Source organism: Ursus arctos, unplaced genomic scaffold (assembly GCF_023065955.2).
Source record: "Ursus arctos isolate Adak ecotype North America unplaced genomic scaffold, UrsArc2.0 scaffold_34, whole genome shotgun sequence".
NCBI classification, from domain to species: Eukaryota; Metazoa; Chordata; class Mammalia; order Carnivora; family Ursidae; genus Ursus; species Ursus arctos.
The window spans coordinates 28,253,131-28,269,472 of NW_026623030.1; the positions used below are offsets into that span (position 1 = coordinate 28,253,131).

At 52.6% G+C, this 16,342-nt stretch overlaps 1 protein-coding gene across 1 annotated transcript in view; it reads left to right on the forward strand.

Annotated features, from left to right (window-relative positions):
* Nucleotides 1-16,342, forward strand: part of TMEM132C (transmembrane protein 132C) — a 195,361-nt gene that overhangs the window by 119,009 nt on the left and 60,010 nt on the right. Inside the window, exon 4 of the mRNA XM_026514565.4 lies at nucleotides 11,931-12,114. Coding sequence (XP_026370350.3) covers nucleotides 11,931-12,114 — 184 coding nt within the window. The remainder of the gene's footprint in view (nucleotides 1-11,930; nucleotides 12,115-16,342) is intronic.

The following is a 16,342-nucleotide window of genomic DNA, read 5'->3' on the forward strand; positions in this document are numbered from 1 at the left end:
GGCAGAGAAGGTGGGAGACGAGATTGGCGGGGGAGGACGTGTCCAGGAGGGAACCCTAGATTGTATTCTTACCGGGGTGGGAAGCCAGAGAGACTTTGAAGGGTGCGCGTGGTCTTGTGAGTTTATTACGGAAAGACCCCTCTGACTCCTGAGTAGAGCAGAGACTATCGAGAGACAAGAGTGGACTCTGGGAGCGCGGACAACCACAGTGGTCAGCAAAGAGAGGACGAGGGCCTGGATGGAGGCCGTCACAGGGGGACACAGAGCTGTGGACAGATGCAGGGCGTGTCTGGAGGGGATGACGATGGGAGGACGATGCTGCAGCTTCCCACACCAGGGAAACCAAGGATCCGAGGATGGGAATTTGAGCCAAAGCCTGTCTGAGGACCCAGGAGCCCTTCCTATCAGGCAGAGTGTTCCTCTTTTTAACCCACACGCAAGTGTCCAAATAAGATGGTAAAGATCCTCACTGAGCCACGTTGACCCTTTGCTCCCCGATGCCCCATAGCCCCTCCCTCGCCAGCACTAATGCAGTTCTCTCCCCTCCACGTGCCGGCCGCCATCGCTCTCCTCTGAGCGGCCCACTGTGCTCGCCAAGACGGAGGGATCATCCTCGCATGCGAGCCCGGGAGTAGCCCCAGCATATCATTCCCTCGAGGCTACACCGTCCCCCTGGGTCTTGTCCTGACTGTCCTCCGGTCTCAAACCCCACACCCTCCTTCAGCTCCTTCTGGAAACCAAATATGATGCCTTCTCAACGTTTTTTCCTTTTTTAACATAAAAAAGCGGACCCAGCACTTATAAACAGCATGGATTTTAAAATGTGCGGGGAATGGGTTCAAGAAAACCCCCACCACCTGCACCCCTGGCAGCGACAGGGCGCCGGCCTCGCCTCGAGCTTCCTTTCGCAGGTGTTGGAATTGTCTACATCTGTGCTCGTTGGCTCCAGCCCACTGGTCTTCCTTCGTGTCATGAAGGATCTCCTCCCACGATGCCCCCTTGTCCTCAGATACCCCTTGTCGGTTCCCCTGGCTTCCCCCGACTCACCCAGCCTCAGCTCACACGTCACTGTCTCGGAGACGCCTTCTCCAAGCCTCTTGGGCAGCCCTGCGATGGCCCAGCTCTCCAACCCTACAGTAAAACCAGTGTCAAGAGAAGAGCCTTGCCTTCCTTGCTCAGCCTCAGCCAGCACAGTGCCAGGCTTACCTGAGGTGCTCGTGACATGTGTGTTGGAAGGTAATCTACTCTCTTCGGAGCAGCAGAGCTGACCAGTCTGCAGATTTCCCAGGGAATATGGTGGGACAGTCCGCTGAGCGGGTGGTGTTTGTGCCGGGGCTTTGGAGGGAATGTGTGCTAAACATCTGCTGGTCTGGTCTCCAATCCATTCCCAGCCTTTCCTTTGCTCTGTGACCCCGCCACACTGGATGGTTTCCAGGATCCCATGCCAGCCGGGCTCTGGCTACAGTTAGCCACTGGGAGGCCCTGGTGAGAGACTGGATGGAGGAGAGGAGTAGGGTATCTGGTGCTTTCCATGCTCCCTTAGGGGTCTCAGGCACTGGGTCCCCCCCTGTGGCTCCAGTTCCTGTGGGGATGCTTGACATGGCTGCCTCTCTCCCCAGTGACCTGGCTCCTGGGGCACTGCCCCCTCCCCTTGCCCCCTGTAGGAAGATCTACCCATTGATAATCTCCCAGTGCTTTGCCATCCCATTTGTCCTTTCTGCCCACCCAAAGCCTTTATAACTACAGTTAAACCCCCTCACAGAACTACCTGGTGTGGGTTCTGTTTTCTGACTGATGACCACAGTGTAAGCAGCATCCAGCAATGAGCCCTTCCAGGGCTAGGTGGGGCTTCCCAGGGCCGTGGGCAGAGACGGTGCCCCAGGACGCCTGGGCTGGCTCCCCGGTCTGTGCTTCGGATGAGACTGCTGTCTTGTTGCGGCTAGGTTTGCTAGGAGAATCAGGTCTCTATATTTGAAGCTATTCCCTTAAATCAACAACAAAAAAGACACCAATAAACCTTTTTTCTTAACCCTGGCTGCACATAGGGATACCCTAGAAAGACTTACCAGAAAAAAAAATTATATCCCCTCTGGTGCTTTCAGTCTGAGCTGTTCTTGCCGCTACAGATCAGTTGAATCTGAAGGGGAGAGAGGAAGAGGCATTTTTAAAAAGCATTGGTGTTTTTTGAAAAGCTCACCAGTAATTCTATCATGCAGCTGGGTCTGAGGATATGAAGTAGGAGGACAGAGATGGCTAGTGTCGCTTTGAAGATAGTACGGACCCCCCAGTACAAAGAGACGTGATAGCATGACGATTAGACTCCTTTCTCCACTCCACTGCGACCCTGCCTGCTCGGAAAATGCCACAGCAGCTGGGGCTGCAGGAGGGGACCGGGGACGGGAGCAGAGCAGCCGCGAGATATGCGGTATCTGCACTCCCTCTGGTCAGTCTCCTCGCTGAGCCTTTAGCCAAATGAATGGGAACTGAGAGCAGGTTTGGGGGAGCTCCTCATGGAGGTTTGTGACCTCCTGGGGACCGCCGTGCCTTCACCCCGCGTCTCTGGCATTGGAGGACCGTGCCCGGCACAGGGCGGGTGTTGGGGAATGTTTGACGGATGAAGGGCTTGGTACTGAGCAGAGCACGCCCTCCATTTGAGCAGTAAAACTTCTCCGATTCCTCTGGTTCTTCTGGTTCGAGCAGTCCTTGCTGCCACCAAAACCCTCAACTCATCAATTACAAACATTAACTGTAAATTATACTTTTGCATCGTTAATTCAGCCTCTCATTATGTATTTAGTGGAGTTCAGCAAGCGTAAAATTCAATAGCAAACGTTGGAGCAGATCCAATTTCTGTCTTCTGTGATACTTGGAAAACGCAAAGTTTTAGTAGTGGACCTCGGAGCGTGTCTTTCCTGGAAGGTCTCCAACAGGCTCTGCTTTTGGCTTCTCTCTTGGAAGGAGTTCAACCCTTCTGCGAAGGCTGATAGCTTCAAAGGATGCTTCTGCCCCCTTCTCTCTACTAAGCAGAGTTCCTCCTTCCTTGAGTGGAAATTAATATTAACCTGACCGGTGGAAGGAAAGAAAAGTGTGAATATCAGCGAACTTGGCTCCTAGAGCAATCGCTCATTCATTATTCATTCAACAAACATTTATGGAGCACCTCGTATGGTCAGCACTGTGATGTAGCAGGAGGCTATAACAGTGAACAGCACCGTGTCCTTGCCCTCACAGACCCTGCGCTGGAGAGAGGAGAGGCAGATGGTGAATGACCAAATGCATATAAATGTCTAATGTGTCGTGTGGTGATACAGACAAAGTGGCTGAGTGAGCCATGGATAATAGGGCGAGTGCAGTGATGGGTGAGCCATCATGGTGTCTGGGGAAAGCAAGTGCAAAGGCACCGAGGTAGAAAGAAGCTTGGAGTCTTTGAGTCATCCTGCAGAGGCCAAAGTAGAAGAAACTGGAACGAAAATGGTAGGCAAGGAGCAGTGCAGGGGGAGAGGGACATTGCATGATCAAGATGTGGAGGATGGAAGCGACTTCTCCAGTCCCGAGAGGGGGCTCAGAACGGTCACTCGTTTGTTATGCCATATGCAACGTCTGCTAACAGCAGTACTGAGCGGATTCCTAGTCTGCAAAGTCCAGGATGCAGAACAAGATATACACCTCTGTTCCTCCGTCTGTCATTGACCTTGATGTCTGCCTTAAACCCCCCTTCTGCTCGGTAGCAGAAAAGTTAGTCTGGTTGATTCCAGGGTTGCTAAGCCATTTCACATTTAAACGCAGCCCGTGAGGTTGTTGACCTCTGCCTGGTTTCCCTCAAGATTGGCCCGGGTGGGAAGAGTCAGGTGACTTGGGACTGTGGGGCTCGGTCTTCAGATAGATATTCCATCTTCTGGCTTCATCCATAGGGATGCCATCCTGCGCTGGGTCTGGTCCTTCTTTGGTGCTGACATTCATGACATTTCCATGTTTCCACCTGATCTCTGAGTGCACGCCAGATGCCCTTCTGCAGGACACCGAGGCCAGGTCTGGGTCGGCTTCTGTTCTCTCTGTCAGCGGACTTCAGTAACCTTCCCTGGAACTAGGTGAAAATTCTACGGCTCCCCTGCACGCCTCAGGGCCTTGGAAGACTGGGCAGTGGGATGGGCTCCTCAGGTCCTCCCGGCCCCTAGCACCCCAAGCTGATTCTGCTCTCCCTCTGCCATGTCCCGCTGGGAAAGCGCAGAGGATACTCTAAGGTCTGTAAGAACTGTATCAGTCAGAACCCGCATCCCTTCTCTGTTGCTGTGTAACATACTGTCCCAAGTTCACTGTCTTCAAACAACTGTTTTCTCACAATAAATAGAACTTCTATGGGCAATCCCTTTGTTGACTTTCCCTAGGTTCTCTTAATGGAGCTTGGAGCTAGGAGGGCTGGGCCCCCCTCTCTCTGTATGATCTTGAATCCAGGACTCCTCATGGCCCAAGTGGATCTGAAGGGATGGACTTGTCCTGGGGGAAGGGACCACCATGGCAGTGCCAGGAAGCCCCCACAGTTGCTACAGAACTGCAAGAACTTCAGGATGGTGTATGGATCCATGCCTCTTCTACCCGGACCCCTGATGTCCTCTTCGCAGCTGCACTTCTTGAAGTGTGACCTAATTTAGCTAAAATTTCAGCTGCTCCCGAATGAATATATCATACATTCCTGGTAGGTTAGGTTCAGGAAACTGCAGGCTGCATGGAAAAGAAAAGCTAGCAGGAATGCGTGGCCGCAACTGAGCACTGTGTGGCGCAGAGATCCCTGCAGCCCATGGAAGCCAGGCGGGGAGCTTTCCCACAGGAAGGATCTAGCAGAACTGGATGCCTCAATGCTCTTTCTCCTCACCTGTGAAGGGCTCTGCTTGCTCCGTGGTTTTGTTCGGCTTACCTGTGTCCTCACATACCCTGGTTTCTTTTACTAATTGGATTAGTTGTCAACATTTACACATAAACATTCTTTTACTAATTGGATTAGTTGTCAACATTTACACAGCTGTGTGCCAAGCTCCTAGGATGTATGTCCCCATCTCAGAGATGAGGGGACTGAGGTTTGGGGACATGAGTAATAGGAGCAATGACACCGGGCGGGGTGTGCAATTCATACCCAGGGCTTTGCCTCCAAAGCCTGGGCTCACATTCATCCACCAGGCTGCAACAAGGAAAATAAGTGACAGGATCTGGTCCAGCCACATACAGGGGCAGAGCTAGATGTGAACTTGACACTCAGGAGGGAGAGTTAGGTCAGGACCTGAGGGGCTTAGGTAAGGTCCTGTTTTTCCCCCACCTTCTGCGTTCAGCAAATCCCAGGACTTGTGGTCTCAGAAGGACAAAGGTTTGCAAGTCCTGCCAGGTTACTGAACAGCAGAAATATTATCACAGTAATAACTCCCACTTGGTGGATAGTTGCTTTGTATGTTCTAAGCTCTACACATGTGTTATTGTCCTTGCACATATTGTCCTTGCAATAGTCTCAGGAGGTTGGCTTAGCACAGATCAAGAAACTGATGCTTACAGAGGTGACGTTAGTGGTTCTCCAAACTTGCTGCATATTAGAATCACCTGGGGAGTCCTTAAGAATGCCACATTTCACTCCAGAGCAATGAAAGTAAAATGCCAGAGGTGAGACCCAGACACCAGTTCTTTAAATCTCTTCTACCAAATAATTTGAGATTGCTACCAAGGCTGAGAACTAACGGGCTAAGTAACGTACCCAGGATTCCTCCCAACCCCATAAAAGGACGAAGGCAGAATTCAAGCCTGTGTGTCTGATTTCAGAGCCCATGTTTGTAACACCCTTCCCAGTACAATTGCTGCATAACACTAGGAAGCAAAAAAGTAATAATAATTTAGAAGTGAAGTGGAGAAAGGAGGAAACTTTTTGTGTATAGCAGTAATTGTTGACCATGGCCACACATCAAAATCCCCTGAGTTCTAAAAATACTAATGTCTAAGTGCCACCACTTAAGATTCTGATTTCATTGGTCCGGGATAGACCCAGGTATCAATAATGTTTCTCTTACTCTCCCCAGGTGATTATAACATTCGGCCAAGTCTGAGTGCCCTGCTTTATGGGACGCGAAGGCTCATATTATTTCCATGAGGGCTGTGGTTCTCCTTTCAAGCAATGTCATTGGTTTCAATGTGATTTGCAGTAGAGTACTATCTTTCCTCATTCCTTTGTACATTTACCTGCTCCTATAACATTTTACACTTTGGGGACTGAGATAGAGAGGAAGTAATTTTTTTTTTAAGTCCAAGCTCATACTCTAGTCCAAAGGTGCTTGGAAACAGGGCAACCTTCAAGGCTTTTCTCCCCCATCTGCCCTTCACCATTAACCTGAATCCTGAATTCTGCCCTCCATGCTAATTGCAAAGAGCAGGGATGCAAGAGGCGACTCTCTCAAGAGCAGGCCAGATCTTTCCCCATTGTCCTGGCATATTTTAGGATGTGTGATCTCAGCCAGTCAGATATCTCCACGCAGCCCTTTGAAGGCAGGATGCATGATACAAAGTCAAGGACAGTAGACAATTAGTTTGGGCACCATCAGTTTTGATGACAAAACTGGTTTTGTCCAGGTTCTTGTAACTTTCTTTTGCTCCCAACCACTCTCTGTGTCTTTTTCCCCACACTTTTTAGTCATTTTGAGGCATCTGTTAAGTTCCCTTTTCTTTGTCAGTCAGCCCAGGGTGCTTTCTGTTGCTGGCAATTCGCATCCTGAACTGATGTCCTTCAGCACCATGGAGAGGGCCCAGACATCAGTGGGGCAGGTGTTGCCCTTGGGGTCAATGGGACTATCTAATAAAGTCTTCCTAGAGGGGAAGTGTGTGTCCTTTGCCTTCATGAAATTCACATGAAGTAGAATGAATAAAATAAAAGCCTGGGCTGAATTACTGTTCTCCTGGAATGGCTGCCCTATAACAAGGTTGATTTCTTCATTTTGTTAGCCTCATTTCTTTCTGTAGGCATTATGCTGTCAACAGTGGCTGATGAAGTCCCACACACCCCGTAGTGGGGAGGTAAGGCCCTATTGGCTTCTTCACACACACCCCCAGACTCCATTTTCGTACGAGATAGAGTTCAATAGCTAAAAGGTTTGGTAAATTGGGTTTCCAGTGGTCCAAACTTTATTATGACTATTGGGGGAATTTATTTGTTTTTGAGTAAGAGCTTTTTTTAAGCCAATTTCGAAAATTTCTTTCAAGAGTTACTGCAATAAATCTACACTATTGATTTAGCAAGTGGTGGTTCTTGGGCGCTCTCTGGAGTCACTTAAGTGTTTAAAGTCTTCTCTTTATTACTCCAACAGTATCACAAGCCCCAGATGGGCAGGCATGGAGGGCTCTTAGTCCCTTCAAGGCAAAAGCTTAGCAAAGATTTCTGCCGGCTCAGAGACAGCAGGAGGGCACTGACCACAGAGAAAACTGCAGACGAATTTCTTCCTTTCTTGGTCTCCATCTTCCAGAGAAACGTGTCGTACCATGATACCATGTCTGACAGGGACAGCTACTGAGTAAATGCAAATCTGAACGAATCCCAGTTTGCAATGAATGGCAGACAGGAGCATCTCTACTGTGGCTTGTTCTCAGGGAGCTCCTGGACCAGCCCTAGGGGGCATGTTTTAAAGGTGACGTCAGGCAGTCAGACATCAAGTCACTGAGAACAAGCATAGTTTCAAGTCTTGCTGAAAACAAGAACAGCTAACATTTACTGATATTTGCTATTTTGAAACTGTTCTAAGTGCATGACACTTATTCAAACATTTGCTTATCCTCCTATAAACTCTATGAAACAGGAAGGAGCAGCTTCCCCAGTTTGCAAATCGGGACAGGAGGCTGAGCTGTGCCTTGGTACCCAGCTAGCGAAGCCGGGATTTGAACTCAGGAAGTCTGTTTGGAAGCCTGCAGCATGATCATACCACATGCTGTGTTTCCTTGGCAGGGTCCCGCGTTATAGTCTTGGTTCCAACCCCTAGTTCCCTACACCCTTCCTCTGTCTCTCACTTCCTTCCTTCCCACCTTTTCCCTCCTTCTATTTCTTCCTTCATCTTTTAAATCAATACTTCTTGGAGGCCCAGCATTACAACTTATCAGGTTGGAGCTGCTTTTCCTGCTGCAGGAGTAAAGGGCGCAGTGGGATGACATTAAGGACCACCTCCAGTCCCACGACTGCCCCCGTCACCGCATTGGTATGCTAACGGTCCTGGGACCACAGTTCGAAAATCATCCCATGCATCGTCTTCAGGGCCAGCATCTGCCACCTCCAAGTGTGGCTCTTCTATGAAATGCTGCCTCAGAATGCAAGAACACCCCTGCCCGCAGCCAGAGAGAGCAAACTGACAACCAACAGAGACCCCACTTGAGCCACATCATGGCTACAAGGTTAAGGTTCTTGTAATTTAAAATCCAGAGATTTTATAGAGAAACTCCAGAAAAAACAGTCTGTCACGATCCACATGGCAGCCATTGGCGGGAGTGACGCAGCAACGTGCCCATTCCAAAAGGAGCCGGCGATCACAGCTGCCTGTGCCCTTCTCCCCTTAGTGCCCCTGAAGTCTCCCCTTTCAAACTATGGCTCAATTCATTTTAGCTTGGGTGCATCCCATTATGCAGTCTTTGGAGATGAGACGGTTGAAAGCTGTGTGGGGTGAGGGAGAGTGGGAAGAGGCAGGACTGCACAGAAGTGAACCAAGGACGGACCTGATTCTCTGTCTTCCCCAAGGAATTCCTCGTCTTGAGTCAGAATGTTTCATCCGGGGCCTCCCCGGGGTTCAGGTCGCTGTTGGGCTGGCCTTGCCTGGCCTTGCCTTGCCTCTCGCTCGCACATGCTTCCAAGGTCACCGTGGACACAGAACAGTGCCCTCTTCTCCTGGTTTGAGGTCTGCAGCCTCCTGCAAAATTGCGTCAGACTTCTGCCCCCAGTACCACCCTAATGTCCCTCTGACCCAGGACTCTGCCCAGCTCCATGGAAAGCTGGGATTTCCCCCAGATTGTGACTTTTGAAATTGTTCCTATCTTGAAAACACAGGTCAGTTTAGTTGACTCACACATGGTAGAAAGGGGGTTAGGGAGTGTGCTAGGTTTCCAATGGACCCCTGCCTGGTCATTGCCTCCCGTCCACAGTTGAGGACCAAGCAGTGCAAACACCCTCCCTGAGTGCGGGAGCACCAGAAAGTCTCTGCTCTGGCACTCGTGCAAAAGAGGAACCGTAATTACCTCCAAAAGGGTTTTTATTGTGATTTGCAATAATGGATGCGTGGGACCTGGTCCAGTGCCTGGTGCACAGGGAACATTTCATACACAATGGCTTGTTGTCCTTACTCTTACACTACCTTGAGCAGAATACCCTAGAGGGCAACCCCATTGTTTACAAAAATCATATAACGTAACATCTTTCAAAGTCGGAACGGCAAACACCACTTCTCTTTCCTCCTGTCCAGCACTGCTGCCTCCGTTCCCGTAACTGCAATGGAGGAGGACACGGCTAGGGTGTAAGTCGTGCTGATCCCTCCCTGGACGATGGGAATCCCATCATTCCCATTGTCCGGACGACACAACTTAGTCCCAGAAGCTGGTCAGCTTTACGGTGCTCAAAAAACTGTTTTGTAACGAAATGAAGATGGGTATAGCTGGGGCGCGTTGCAGACTCAGGTGTATCCCCGCGGGGCCATGATGGGTCTTGGGACAGTTGGACTTGCGCCTCGTCCATCACTGAGGAAGTCTGCTGAGCCGAGTCCATCCAACGACACGGATGTCTCCACCCGTGCCCAGCTCTGCTGTAGATAAGGGTACACCAAGGGGAGCGTTCTTGCTAAGACAGCAAGATTAACACCCCCCCCAAAAAAGGCATGTCTGTCACCCAGGGAAGAGAGCGACTGGGCCAGAGCAGGTGGGAAGGATTTCTGGACGCTCAGATCCTTGCAGGCCTCCGCTGCCAGACCAAGTACAGGGCTCTTAGTTTGGAAACGTTCCAGACTCCAGACACTTCTCCCTCATTTTCCAAGGCAAGTAATTCACTTTTGAGATTGCACAGCTCATGGATTAATGCACCAGACGCTGGATTGATGTTCCCTCCCAGAGGGATATCCAGCATCTCATAAATCGTGATTTTCTGGGCCCCACTTCTGGCTCAGAGAGCATGAGGCAGATTCACGAGTCCCAGGGCTTTGGGAAGTGTGGCGACCTCCCCGTCGCCTCCTGCCCCAGCTACTGAGCAGGGCTGAGGGTGATGAAGTGGAGAATTAGCATTCTGGCTGCTGAGCAAGCCCCCCAAAAACTGGGTGGGTGTGTCCTTATCACCCCAGCAAAGGGCTTCTCCAGCACCCTTCAGAGTGGGACCCGCACACAATGGTGATGCCATGTTCAAGCATACTTGTTTCCTTCTTGATGTGCTATGGAAAATTCCCCTCAGTCCGCCTGAAGCCATGTAGCCTTCCCAGTGGATGGAGCTGGAGATGCTGCGACCTGCCCCCACCCCTTGCAGCAGCGCCCAGCTCCCCAGAATCCTGCCCACCCTACAGACCCCGCTGCGTGCCTGGAAAGCCCTTCCTTCTCATTTCCACCAGCAACGACTTTATCAGTTTAGCAGCTCCCGGAACCTCTCCAAGTTCCCCTTCCCTGACTTCCTAAAACGAGGGCCAGGAAACTTTTTCCATGAAGGTATAGATAACAAGGACTTCGGGCTCCGCCGGCTGTCCATTACCCAACACCCTTGCCCGACGGCTCTTGGCCCACAAAAGCAGCAGAGACCAGTGTCAACGTGCACACGGGGCCGAGTTGCAATGAAACGATTTATGAGATCGGGCAACAGGCTGCATTCGGCTCCCAGGCCGCAGTGTGCCGCCCCCTGCACAGAAACACTTGCTCAGTGTCCTGTGATTCCTCACCTGACCTCCAGCTGCTGTGGAGGAGAGCATGGGATGGGGGCTCCGGAGGTGCCTCCTTCCATTTGGCTCTGCGCGGTGGCGAGCAAGCCTTTTCCTCTTTCTGGGCCTTAATTTCATTGTCTGCAAAATGAGAAGCTTGGACCTTCACTAGTTCCATAGCATCACGATCGCTGGGGCAAGCTTGCTCAAAATACACCTATGTGGGGTCCCCTCTGATTTAGGGTATTGGTCGGAATGCTTTGTCGGGGACCAGTCCCATTAGCCAACCAGTCCCTCCGTCGAAGCAGAAAGGGTGTGTTAGAGGATGGGAGGCAGTCCACACCGTCTCCAGGAGAGCCGCCGACATGAGCCGGGGACAAGGCAGCCGGGGAAGAAAGAGGGGAGACACCTGCCAGCTCCGTGGGGTTCCCGCATGGAAACAGCAGTCCCGTCCGCCTGGCACCGGGGCCTGAGGGCCCGTGAGCACGAACCGCCCCCACTGCTGCCCCAGAAGAGCCAGGAGCACACACCTGCCTGGAACTCCCCTGCAGCGGACGCGTCCTCACTGGCTTCCCAGTTCCCGGTCTGTGTCCCCGAGGAGGGTCTGACCTGCTTCGGGGCTGCATCCAGCTGCAGGGGAGCCCCGGGCCCTTCTGTGCTTCTCTGCCTCTCTAGAACCGGAGGGAACGATAGGCCTGCAGCACCTGGCACACCTGTGGAACTGAGCTGAAAACGAGTCCATTTAGTTCCCAGGTCCTCCAGGCTCATCCTCCTGTAGGGGTGGGGCCAACGGGTTCTGGGGGGGGGGGTCTGAGGAGCGGTAAAGACACTGGTCAACACCCAGTGCTCAGCCTCTGCCCAGCTCCTCCCCCTGTGGGTGTTGCTCCGTCCCAGCTCTCCGCCTCCCTAACGTGGAGGTGCTGCCCCCCAAAGCTGTTGGCTTTTGCCTTAGACTCTAGGTACAGCTGTGGCGGGGGAGGGGGAGAAGGGCCCTTCCACGGACCAAGGTCCACTCAAAGTGACTCTCCTTTGCTCCTTCTCCAGAAGCAGCAGCTTGTTCAGCGAGGTCGTGCAGATGAACTTCGAAATTGCCAGCTTCAGCAGCCTGTCGGGGACGCAGCCCATCGCCTGGCAGGTCGAGTACCCGCGGAGGGCGACCACAGACCCCGCCGTGTCCGAGATCTTCATCAGCCAGAAGGACCTGGCTGGCATCGTGCCCCTCGCCACGGTAAGACCCCGTGGGCCCATGGGCCCGATGGCGCCCCTGTGGGCTTCCTTCTGTCCCCGGACGCCTGCTGCCAGTGCCTCGGGGGCGCCGGGCTCCCCCTCCAGCTCGGGGAGTCGCTGTAGCATTTGTCAACCTCGGTTACCCTCCTGCTTCCCTCACGATGCTGGCTGTAACGGCATCCCAGGTTGTTAGGGACTTCCTTCTCCTCTAGTTATGCCAGTCCTGTTTGACCTTCTGTTCCCTTTTAGAAGGAGGCTTGAGGCCACTTTATATAGTTGTCAGAGCCAGCGAACAACCCTGGGGGTTGAGAGGCTCGACACAACCTCAGTGATGCAATGGCAGGGGCTCTGCTCCGTGCAGGGTCTCGGGGGCCTTGACGGATGGGCCCTTCACTGTCTTGCAGCTCTGACATCAGGAATACATGCCCTTCATGGTCTCCATGACAGAGGAAAGGATGGTTGGAGAGTCACATGCTTTTCCAAGCAATGGCCTGGAAATTACATGTGACTCTTGCACACCCACGCTGTGGTCCTAAGGAGTCCTGTGGCTCTGTCAGATCTCCAGAGGGTGCGGGGGAAGGGCTGGGTGAACACCACGGTCTGTGCTCACTGCGTGGCGCGTCGACACGGCTTTGACCCACGTGGACCACGGCACGGCTACAGTACGCACAAACCCATGCCGTGACTTCTGGCTCCCGTGGCCACTGGGAACGAGCAAGGAAGAGATAATGGTGAGAAGCCACACGGCAATCTTGCTCTGTGGTTGCTCACCTGCACCTGCCGTGCTCAGTCCCACTCCACGGAGACGCCTGCCAGGAGACCAAGGGGACGGCGTTTCAGAAGTGCGTGCAGGGTCCTTTGGTGTTCAGCTACAACTGTCTTTGCCAGAATTCACCCTCCCTCACGTGGAGCCTGGCATGGAAATTGTAAAACTAATTTTGGTTCAGCTTTGGAGTAAGCAAGCTTCACTGACAGCAAGCTGGGAAATATATCAGTTAGGATTTTTTTGGGTTCCGTGTGACAAAATGCCACCCAGTTGGCTTCAGCACAGCCAGAATCTGCTGGCTCGTGTGACTCCGAGTCCAGGATCCAGCCTCCCACGTCCACCTGATCAGGACCCCGCTCGTCTCCAGGACTGGTTTTCTTTCTGCCTCTTGGTTTCCCCCTGCGTCTACTCACGACGGCAGCCTGGCAGCTGAAACTCCTGCCAAGCGGTTCAAGCCTCGAGCCCAGGAAGAGCACCTGGCTCATTTCCAGAAACCCCGACAAAGGCTTCGCTGCCACGATGACGCCTCTGGGGTCACGCTGTCTCCCCGAAGCAGTCCCCGTGGCAGGGGCCTTACACCCCCAGAGTTTGCACGGGTTGGGACAGATGCTGTGGATCTCCCGCCCTGTCCTCGCCTCGCCTCGCCTCGCCTGAGAGGTCTGTCTGGCATCCAAAGCCGCCTGCCCACCTGTGCAGCAGGACAAAAACACCGAGGGGTTAGCCTACCCCATCCAGGAAGCTCTCTGCAGCACAGCTCCCGGGAGCGGGCAGACACGGAGTCCAGCTCCCTGGGCCCGCCTGGGGGTTGACTCTGAGGCAAGAGCTCCACACTGGTGCCTCCACCCGCCCCTGTGCAACTAGGCTGCCGTCACCGCCCACGGTCCCTTGCCTGTAATGCTGGCTGTGGTCCCCCGTGGCTTGTCTCACTTCCCCACTCCCCGACCGATGTTGCCCACACCTTGCAATAAACCACTTGCAATGGAACCCTTCTGGGAAAACCCAAACCAAGAAATGAGTCAGTGGCACAAACCACGCGAGTTTGAGAGCAGAGAGCTTTCAGGATTGTTTTGCTAGAAAACATGAGAACGGACACCGGGCAGCAAACGGACACACAGCCCCTCCTGATACCTGGCATGCAAGAAGTTGAAATGCCTTTTATGCAAATAACGAAGTTACTCCATTGACAGGAATCTGCACAGTCCAACCCCAGGACCACACTCAGCCTCTGCTTGTTTCTCTAAGTCAAGTTTTAGGGGCACGCAGCCTCACCCTCCCAGCTCTGCATGGTCCGTGGCCACTTTCTCCCGCCACAGGAAGAGTGAGCGGCTGGGGCAGGTGTGGAGTGGTCACCACACCTGACGTGGGCACTGACGGCGCTTTCTGGGAAGCGCATACCAATCACTACCACGGAAGAGCAGAAAGAGTGATGGCTCAGCCCTGGTTGCCCCTGTGAATCCACCAGGAGGCTTTAGAAATTACTGTTGGGCCCCCGCCCTGACAAATTCAGTGAGGATCCCTGGGGGTGGGAAGCAGACACCCGTGGGTGGTTCCACGGAGCAGCCCAAGTGGGAGACAGAAGCGGCCAAGCTGTCTCCGGGACTTAAAACACCATTGCCCTCCTACTGCTGATATCAGCCTGCCTTGATAAGAGCTGTGAGCCAGAGTGCCACTTGGCTGACTTACACGGAGGAGTCCAGGACACGGATCAGTCCCAGCTCTTCCAGCTACACAGACCGCCCCCCAGCCCGACTTGCATGGGGTTCAGGGCACTAAAACGTCTAGAGAAGTGCCCTCAAGCTAATGCGTGTTGAGATCACCCGGAGATTTTTCTCACACGCAGACTCTCCCCCCGGAGCTCTGAGCGGGGTGTCTTTAAAGGTCCTGAGTTATGTCGGTGCGGCTGGAGCAAACGCGGTCGTCACGGAAGGTGGTTCCCCTCCTGTGTTCATCTGCGTGTTCCGCCTGGCTGGAGTCGCTGTGCATGATGCTTGTCCCCAGGGTGGCCTCGGGCAGTGCTGTGCTGACATTGTCATAGCATCGCGTCCAGCAGGACAAGAGCCAAAGCCTTGCGGCCAACACTCAGGCCAATCTCCTGGGACCGGCTCTGATGAGAGCTGATTGGCTCGGCTCGGGTCACGTGACCAACCTGAAGCCAAGCGCCGAGGCCGAAGGCCGTGATGCTCTGATTGACGGAGCCCGGGGGGCGTGGTGCATGATGGGAAACTCTGGCTTCCGGCGACGGAGAGGGGCGGACAGACGCGAACAGCACAGCCTCACCACAGAAGGTATCATCTAGCGCCGGGAGCTGCTACTACCTCGCGGTTGGAGAATGAGTCCTCTCAACTTTACACGTCCAGGAAGAAGCGTCCACAATCTATGGCCCGTGTCTGTTTTTGTCTGCCGTGCAAGCTGGGAAGGGTTTTTGTATTTCCAAGTAGCTGCGTTGGAAGTGGTTATATAAGGAGTTTCTTAATAGGCTCAGTGTTGCCTCTTGGCTGACAAACCCTAAAATACTTTCCATCTGGCCTTCAAGGAGAAAGTTCGCAGACCTGTGACCTGGAACATCAGCGTCACTTCTAGGGATAAGTGTTTAGCTCCTGTCCTACTTCGTTTAAAAAGATAAGGCTTTCAGATACCGTGAAAAGCGAAATCATGGTAAGGATAGGAGACACTATTTTGCCATACTTTTCAAGGGGCCCCAAGAAAGCCCTTTTCTAAGCAAGATGTGATTAGTGTGGTTATTGTGTTTTTATGCTTTTAAGGTTAAATGGAATGACTAGTTATGTCATGCCCAGAATCCATTTGTTTGCAAGTAACTATAAGTGAACTCGAGCTGGCTTCGTCCGAACAATCTTTGATGGGCTCCTGTGGCTGCAGGGCAGAGACCGCGGGGCTGTATCCGGGTGCTTGGTGATGTCCTCAGTTTGCATACTCCCCCTCTCCCCCCGCAAGGTACTGCTTGACCGTCACTGTGCAGAGCAGTGTGGAAAGTCTGGAACTGTGAGGACAGGTAGCCAGCAAGTGTGGCAGTTTGGAGCAAGCTCTATTCTCAGTTTTAGCATTTTGAAAGGCTTGGGTTTTTCTTTTCTAGAATGAGCTTTAGTACAATTTTAAGCAGCCAAAACATCAAGTTTTATTGGAAGCAACTAGCAAATTGAACTGAAGCTTGACTAGGAGATGAGAAGCTTTAAAAAAAAAAAAAAAAAAGTAAACGAGAAGCAAATCTGTATGTTCACCTGTTAGCGGCTGGTGAGTCCAGTGGTCAGGTCTTGGAAAAAATGAAGTAATTCCTCCCGATGGTTGCTCATTCTAAAGAAATACAAACATCAGAAAGGTCAAATAGAGGATTGCTAGATGGGAAATATGCTCACTGGGGAAGTTCTCACCTTCAAATGAGGCCTTCTCAAACACCTTCCTCAATCCAGGCGAGAAAGCTGGGAATCCAGTGACTCACCAGTGGCCT